This window comes from Triticum dicoccoides, chromosome 4A, assembly GCF_002162155.2.
Source record: "Triticum dicoccoides isolate Atlit2015 ecotype Zavitan chromosome 4A, WEW_v2.0, whole genome shotgun sequence".
Taxonomy (NCBI): domain Eukaryota; kingdom Viridiplantae; phylum Streptophyta; class Magnoliopsida; order Poales; family Poaceae; genus Triticum; species Triticum dicoccoides.
The window spans coordinates 692,861,927-692,870,995 of record NC_041386.1 but is presented as its reverse complement, the minus strand read 5'-3'; the positions used below and the strand labels follow the sequence as shown (position 1 = coordinate 692,870,995).

Here is a 9,069-nt window from a genome sequence, read left to right as displayed (position 1 = left end):
ACTTGATCAAATTCTTGTTGCAAGTGTAATGATGATGTTTTGTGAAGTGGACAAATGACTATATGCAGCATACAGATTTGTTCCTGCTTCACAATGTGCCATGACCATTGTTGTGTGTATTCCATGGGTATGTGCAGCACATAGTCAAATGATATTGTTGATGCATATTCATTTGATTAGCTCACAGGTAAAGATTACAAGTATGAGTGTATGGCACTTACACAATTGAATTGATTGTGTTGTGTGAAACAACAAAGCAGCTTTATCTTACAAAATAAAATCCATTAATTGAAGTGAGTATGTTTCAAGGGTTCAAGAATTTAGTATTATGGCATGAGTTTTTGGCTAGTCACATTATGACTGTAGTGATATCTTAATATGATCTCATCTTCAATAGTTGGTACCTATGTTTTTAAGGCGTCGCCTAAGCGTCGCCTAGTCGTCGCCTAAGCGTCAAGGCGCCCCAGGATGGCAAGGCGTCTACCCCGCCTTAGACAGACATGAAGTGTACGGCTGTGGCTGCCCTAGTTCTGGCTGCTCCTGGGGCTTGGAGATGACGGCCCCGCTGTCTCCCGGCACCATGAAGAGGAGGGAGGACTGGGGGTTCCTGGGGCTTGCTGCTGTGAGGGAGAAGGGTGGGGCCATGAAGAGGAGAGGGGACTGGAGGAGGGAGGGAGGACCAGAAGGGTGTGGCTTCGTGGCGGCTGTGGTGGGAAAGAAGGGAAGGAGATAGTGGAATTAGGTCACGGGGGTGTATATGGCCACTAGATGGGCTTTTGGGCCACTGGGAGGTGCATAAGTAGTGGCCCATCTCTCAGCCATTGCTCTTTTTCTAGTATTAATATGTGCAGACCTATTGATGACTCTTTTCCTGCAATGTTTAAGGCGTCGCCTTGCCTCGCCTTACCGCCTCGCCTTGGCGCTTAGGCGTCAGAGCGGCCCTCCTCCGCCTTATGACGCTTTACCGCCTTAAAAACATAGGTTGGTACCTAAATATGGTAAATTGATCTCTAGTACTTGATATGATAAACAATCCCATAGTATGTTTCTGGGTTAAAGTGATGTCAGTAACATTTTCCAGAATGAAAAGGATTTCCTCAGTCCTTTTTTTTACCCTATTTCCTTGCTTGCGTTCAGCGCCGGCATTCAACCTTGAACTCTGAAACCAGTTGTTTCTAACTTTGTACTCTTGAATCAGTTTATTTTACCCCTTGGCCCTATCCTAAAATGTTTTGTGCTGACAGAGATGACACGTGTCATCACTTCTACACTTAATAAAAAAAAATAGAAATCAGGATTTTTTTTAATAATAAAATCACTTTTTTGGGTGGACTCCAGAACTCTTTAGGAAATTTGGCGAATAGCTCTTTTGTCAGATTGACTATTCATTCATTTTCAGTTTGTCACTATCAGGAAAAAACTTTATAGGAAATTGAGGATTTCATATTTTGACTATTAAAAAGTTTAGCTACATGTCATCTGTGGAGTATTGAATCCTCTTTATCATATTGAGTTGACTATTTCCGACCTTTTAAAAAGTTCATAAGTTTTCAACGGGATAGGGCCAAAGGGGGTGAATTAAACTGATTCAACAGTTCAAAGTTAAAATACAATTCTAGGGTCAAGATTGAAAAATGTGCATGTTCATTTTATTAATAAACATCGCTTTTACGGCCACCAGTTATGAAGATGGAAGCACTCTTTGGTGGGATGTACGAAAGCCTGGGTCACCCTTATCTTCAGTGAAGTATCATTCGGAATCAGGTCCCTTGCTACACCCAGTTTTAACTCAATTGTGTAACCTGCCATTTTCAAGAGTAGTTATCTTTATCTTCCTTTGATGGAATGAAACAACGTATGATCTAATAAGATGCAGGCGTGCAGCTTTATCCATTGCTATTGACGGTTTATGCACCGGTGGGATCTCAGGAGGTGCTGATAATAAAATAGCCATGTTTGCCCTTGATCATCAGAAGGTGTGACATCAATCATTCTATGTTCTGTTTCCTGCTATATAAGCTCCTTTTCATGAAAATGCATGCTGTGAGTAGTACCCTACAAACCCGAGTTTTCACCTTGAGTTCTACGTTATGTCACTCCCAGTACAGTTTTAGTAATATTCTCAAGTATATCCTGACACAGTCATACATCCAGAAAGTGCTTCTAACAATTAGTAATAACACTTGAGACATGTAAGAACTAAGATGTGCTTACTGTGGGAAGTAGTAGTGGGCAAGCCACTATCAGTTAAGGACTTTGCGTTCAACAAGTCTATGTAAAAATTGATGGTGCGGTGTTATGTATTATATCCTCTTTTCAGAAGGTGGATGAGTGCTTGCGTATCCAAATTGACAGCTGTGTTGAGATGTCAGTTTATCAGCTTTTCATACTTGGATATCAGCCCAGATTTGGAGCAATATGTCCATGTGATTCATACATGTAGTGCTAACTAGTTTACACACTAAGGAAATCGAGCATCTCTTTATAATCTGCTTCATATTAATTCAGACTCAATAGCTTGACATGTCAACTACTTGTGTGATTTTTGCATCCGTTTCATCACAAGCATCACCTGCACTTGAGTGCTTACAATTTCAATTTAGGAAGCAATACTTTTGAAATTCATAACTGAAATGTAGCTGTCTTGATTACAGGGCACGTTTTCTCTCAGGAACGAAATAGAAATCGAGAGACCTGGTGTAGCGGGTACAGCGATTCGGCCAGACAACAAGATTGCAGCAACTGCTGGTTGGGATCACAGGTTTGTTTCCCCATTCTTAGCTTTTACTGGTGACCAGGAGGGGAAATAAACAACAATGGCAAAACAGCTAAGAAAAATAGAGCAGAAGTGCAAGACAGAGAAAAGATGACAGTAGGATAGATGGAGAACAGGAAATAGGTAGCATTATGTGCGCAGAAGAGGAGTTAAGCAAAGTTGGACAAGGAGTAGGTGATGTCCACCTGAGAAGCATGCTTCTAGTTGTTTACCTGAGTTTGCCATTGTTGCATTTGTGTAATCTTTCAGGTGTTTTGCATCATTTGCAGGATTCGAGTGTATAACTACAATAAAGGAAATGCGCTAGCGATTCTAAAGTATCACAGCGCTACGGTATGCAGCTTCTTTCATCTAGTTGCTCTCTCCACATTTTCTTTTTGCATCTGTCCTCCCTCGATTAGTCCCAAAATCCAACAATGTCCTTTTCAGTTCTCCTGTTTACTTCAATTGGAATATGGGTCATGAGATTGATAATCGGCTCAGTTTTCTCCTTACGTAGAACTTGGTCAATTTCCGCTCGACATGTAGTTTAACCTACATGCTTCCTCTTTTTGCTGGCAGTGTGCTGCGGTGACTTTCTCACACGACTGCAAATTGCTGGCCTCATGCTCGGCGGATACCACGGTTGCGTTATGGGAGCTGTATCCTCCCAAAACGCCCGGCAAAGTTGACATAGCAATAGAGGAGGTTGAGAAATAGAATCGGATCATGGTGTGCCATATGATCATGGTGTTTGTAACTTGGTGAAACATCGTATCTGTTGGCTTCAGTAGATTGATAAAGAAATTTCCATACATGTATGTAGAGGACAGTAAACAAGTTTTTGTGAAATTTATGGTGAAAAAAAGGAACGTTCATCTGTCGTCTGTAACTTAGTGTAACCTAGTTAATCGTAGAACTGAACTGTTACACGATGATCATGGCCTGGTAAGATAATTTCCGGTTTGCATGAGGTGTGCTGTTAGTTGAAAGTGGGTAACCATCTAAAGAAGTGAATAGAAAATTATGTTGGCTCGTAGTATATTTACTTTTTTTTTTTTCTCTTCGTTCTGGCGAGTAGGTAAAAGCTTGTGAGACCTTGATATCGTACGGGTAATGCTACACCTATATGAGGACGGACGTTTGGTGACCGAGCTCACTAGAGCTTGAAATTTTTGAAAAATATCAAAATTCAAACTTTTTGGTTTAAAAAATCTGAAAAAATTTGTGCAAGTAAACAAGAATGTTATGTGTATGTGTGTAAATTTTTATGATGAAATACCTTGAAATGTGATGTATACACAAAAGATAAATTCATGGCCCGAAAGGATAAATATCGTGTGTTAAAAAGTCCTAGATTTTTTTTGCACAACCTTCATTTCAACGTATTTTGCTCTGAAAATTTACACACATGTGTGTTGTGCCTTCTGTAATTTTTTTTTAGAATTTTTTGAAATGTAAAAATATGACTTCTGATGAAATTTGAAATTTGAATTTGAAGACTTCCATGGAGGCCGAGCAACAAAAGCAATTCTCGCACCTACGTAGAGGTTACATGGTTTACGTAATATAAGCAAGGTGGATAAATATGATTGTAGAACGGGGAGGAAAGGGCCCCACCCACTGAAATTCAGGGGGCAGAGAAGTTTTTAGGAAGTTTACGTATCGGGAGTTCGGGACATATCCAAGGATGAACTCAGGTAGAATATTATTTCTCAAAAAAAGAAAACTCAGGTAGAATATCACAGCATAAAGTCCAGCGATTCCCAAGGCAAATTACAAATTTATAATGCCTCATGTACAGAGGCTAACTCAGCACTCATCCAAAACAAACAACATCCTAGTACACTAGTGCAATCACTACTAGAACGAAATTTTAACAAAACCAAGTACGTTAATTCTGGTCCATACTACTGTGCTAATAATACTCCAGGCCGACGGCGTCCAAGAAGGCCGGCACGCTGTCCCTGCCCGGTTGCTGCTGCTGCTGCTGCTCCGACGCGGGGCCGGAGAAGTACTCCTTCGCCGCCTCCATCAACGCCGACGCCACCTCCAACACCGAGGCAGCTCCCTCGGCCTTGTCGTCGTCGTTGCCGGTGGGCACCGCGGGGGCGAGGGTGCCGTCGAACGGCGCCTCGCAGAAGACCATCGTGGCCGCGAACCTGTCCATCCCGGCGGCCGCCATCTGCTTGCTCGGTGGTCGGGCTACTGTTGCGCGCTAGGCTCTAGCTTAATTTGAGGCGAGGAGATCAAACTCGAGGTCGAAGCCAATGCTTGTGGTGTTGCTTGGACGGAGGGTGCGCGTAGGTGTTTATAGGCCTGCAAACACAGCCATGGCGATGAAGTTCCTGCTCGTCTCTGACTCGGATGTAAATTCGGCGGGAAAACGGGAGGCCGACACCGTGAGGAACCCGGAGAGGCGCTGCTTTTTTTTTTTGAGGGGTGAAAACCAGTTTATTCATCACCAAAGTCCACAACATGTGGAATACAAGTTGAAGCCTGGGGTTGGCCAAACCACACGTGGCGCCCCAGCCCTAACGAGAGTGAAAACTTAGCAAGTTTATATGCGTCTCTATTAGCCGCACGACCTTCAAACATAAAATTACAAACGAAAGAAGAAGCTCTAATTCTAATCTCTTGAATAATTGCTGCGTTTCTGCCCATATGTGACTTTGAGATGTCACTAACCACTTGCTTCGCGTCAGAGGCGATGATCAAGTTGTTCAAGTTGAGATCTTCAGCAAGAGCAAGTGCTTCACGGCATGCGATCGTTTCCAGAATCGCTGGGTCGTCCACTCCAGCAATGACCAGCGATGAGCTTCCCAGGTAGTTGCCTTGTTGATCCCTACAAAACGCAGCAGCTGATCCTCCCCTCCCAGTTCTTACACCGGCGTCTACATGAATTTTGACCCAACCCGGAGGTGGAGCTCGCGGCCTGACCTGAGAGGGTCCGCCCCTTGCCGCAGGTTCTTTCTTGTTGTCCAGCACCTCTAGCTCTGCTATGAATCTCCTGACAAAATCTGTAGTGGCTTGTGGCGTTTGAAAAATTCCTTCGTGAATTGCCTTCCACCGAGCCGTCCATATTGCCCATAATGTGACCGCTAGCCGTACAAACTGGTCATGTGATAGTGATTCCATTAGTGTAAAAAGACATAGCTTTGCTTTTGGTTCGGTGGTAGCAGCCAGAACTTGGGCAAGATCATCATCAAGCCAAGCCCATACACACCTGGATGATGTACAATTCAGCAGTGAGTGCCTCCATGAATCTAGTGCTCCACACATCCCACAGGCCGAACTATCTGACATATGTCTATGAGCTCGAACATCTTCTGTTGGGAGGGATTGTTTAGATAAACGCCATAGGAACATTTTCACTTTACCTGGTACCTTAGTGCTCCATAACGTTTTCCACGTTCCTTCCTCTGCTACTGTCGATGACGAGCCTGCTGTGTTTTCCAACCAAGCCTCCCGCCGCCTTCTGGTTTCCACTAACATACGATAAGCCGACTTGACAGAGAAAACACCGTTCCTCTCGAAATTTGAGCTCCAGAAGTCAGCCGTGTTGCGTGTACAGAGAGGAATGCCCAATATGATCTTGGCATCCATTGGCATGAAAACCTGGTTGACGCGATCAACATCCCACATGGTGTTATCAATCAGCTCGGCCACCCAGGTTGGTGGATTGGCTACCCGACAGCCGTACGGGCGTAACATCTCATTCCTCGGTAACCATGTGTCTGCCCAGATGTTAGTAGATTCACCATTCCCTATTCGGCGAATGATCCCTTGCTTTAGCACCTCTCTACCTTCCACTATAGCCCGCCAAACCTGACTCGGGTGACTGCCAAGATTTGCATGCAGAATATCCGTGTCCGGGAAGTAGATGCTTTTCAGCACACGTGCACTAAGGGAATCCGGATTCTGCAGGAGTCTCCACGCCTGGCGTGCTAGCATTGATAAGTTGAAGAGTTCAAAATCCTTGAAACCTAATCCACCCATACCTTTTGGCTCTGTCATGGCCTTCCATGAGATCCAATGAGGTTTTCTCTTGCCGTCCTTAGAGCCCCACCAAAATTTTCTTCTGAGCATGTTAAGGTGTTCACATAATCCCCTTGGTAACTTGAAGCAAGACATAGAGAAGACCGGGACTGCTTGTGCTACTGCTTTGACCAAGACCTCTTTACCCGTTGTCGACATAGTACTCTCTAGCTAGCCTTGAACTTTGCTCCACAAACGATCCTTCAAATATTTGAAAGCCCCGTTTTTAGAATTTCCTATGTCTGATGGCATACCTAGGTACTTTTCATTGAGTGTTTCATTTGGGACATTAAGAGTGTTTTTGATCTCCTCCCGAGTGCTATCAGGAACACACTAGTAGAAAAAGGACCTAATATGAGGAACATTAGTACCGGTTCGCATATGAGCCGGCACTAATGCGCCCATTAGTGTCGGTTCAAATGACTTGGCGGGAGGTGACCTTTAGTCACTAGTAGAAAAACACCTAATAGTCCCGGTTCATAAGGGCCTTTAGTCCCGGTTCATGAACCGGGACTAATGGGCCGTTACTAATACCTCCACCCATTAGTCCCGGTTCAATCCAGAACCGGGACCAATGTGCCTCCACGTGGCCCTGTGCGCCGAGCCCAGTGAGGGGGCCTTTGGTCCCGGTTGGTGGCTCCAACCGGGACCAAAAGGCATCCACGCGTCAACATTCCAGTGGCTGGGGTTTTTGTTTTTTTTGAAAGGAGGGGAGGTTGGGGGTTTTGGGGGGTTAATTTAGGTGTTTCATATATTGTGTTAGCTAGCTAATTAATAGAGAGAAGTGTCCTCTCTTATGTCCGTGCTTGGTCGACGCTACGTACTATATATACATAAGTGATCGAGAGAACCATTCAGTACAGAAGTTTGTCATGCATACCGAGAGAAGTGATCGATCGACCTCTCCTTCTCCGAGAGATTGGTCGAACAACAAGTTTTCGTATCATGTATCCGACGCTACTGGCTACATACATGTACAATATGTATAAGATCTCTTAATTACAAACCCCTAGCATTTGAAATCAATTTCCACATGGTATTCTCCGGCTTTACTGATGACGTGGTCAAGAAAGAATCCCGCCAATTCCTCTTGAATTGCTTTCATGCGATCTGGTTCTAGGAGTTCATCCCGCATCTGCCACGTCTAATTTGAAGAAGGGGGTTAATTAATACATATATATGAATGAAACTCAACAGAAATGATGGTGTAATAAAATGAAATTGTGAATATTATTGCTTACACACTTCATATTGTCTTCTAGAGTAGCCCCGCTTGTTTTTCAAAGTCGCGGTGTGGATGAACTCGCACACGTAGTATCCACAGAAATCATTCCCTTCCTCCTGCCACAAGCACTTTACGAGAAATAGAGGTCAATCAAACTGATAATGAAGCATTATTATAAATGGCATTGATGAAAGTATAGCTATAGAATCAATGGGAGATGCGCGCAACTAGCTAGCCAGTAGTACTTACTTTCGGGAATTTATATGTCAGCTCCTTCGGCAGTCCCGGAGCTTCTGCGGTGAACTGTTTCCAAACCCTGCAAGACAAAGAAAATAATTACTATTACTTGAGATATCAGGAAATGAATAAAAAGTTGCCGATATGGTGCGATAATGATCGATTGAACTTACTTGCTGAGCATTTCAGTGATGTCCGCATAGGATTTGGGATCTTTCCGTCTCGAGTCTAAGACGGTTACTAGTCCACACTCAAGCTTAATCTCCAGAAGAATATAGTGGTACCTGCGCACGCATGCATAACTCATCAATTACATTACTATAAGCTCGCTTGAGTAATAAGGGAAACCGAATATGCACATGACAGTAACACTCACGGGCCGTTGTAAGGAAAGAGTATGATATCTTCGTTTTGATTTTTGATCAACGATTGTAGCAAGTTGTCCTCGGCCTCTTTGACGTTCTTTTCAACCAGAAATACATCTATGATATTTGTGTTAATGAACCCAATATCATAAATTTCTTGTTTTTTGCACTCGACGATCTTCAATCTGCATAATATATTGACGACAATTAATTATAAATACATGCAATGAAAGAGCCGAGCTATATATAGAGACTTAATGACAGAAATAGTACTTACAGGCAGTAGCAAAAGACCATTAATTTATCAAGGGCCTTTTGATTGAAGAACTCGAAGAACTCCTCAAATGGAACAGTCAACAGATCATTTGCAACGAGATCGTGCTCCTCTTTAATATGCAGATACAAAGCATTCTTACCCTCAGACTCTCTGCAGGTTTCCATGTACCAAT

At 43.4% G+C, this 9,069-nt stretch overlaps 1 protein-coding gene across 1 annotated transcript in view; it reads left to right on the top strand.

The window, feature by feature from the left end:
* The window catches only part of LOC119287963 (protein DECREASED SIZE EXCLUSION LIMIT 1-like), a 7,941-nt gene extending 4,216 nt beyond the window's left edge, over positions 1–3,725 (top strand). The window contains exons 9-13 of the mRNA XM_037567576.1: positions 1,682–1,764; positions 1,885–1,976; positions 2,655–2,761; positions 3,046–3,109; positions 3,338–3,725. Of these exons, the coding sequence (XP_037423473.1) occupies positions 1,682–1,764; positions 1,885–1,976; positions 2,655–2,761; positions 3,046–3,109; positions 3,338–3,475 (484 nt within the window). The 3' untranslated portion in view covers positions 3,476–3,725. The remainder of the gene's footprint in view (positions 1–1,681; positions 1,765–1,884; positions 1,977–2,654; positions 2,762–3,045; positions 3,110–3,337) is intronic.
* The last annotated feature ends 5,344 nt before the right edge of the window (positions 3,726–9,069 follow it).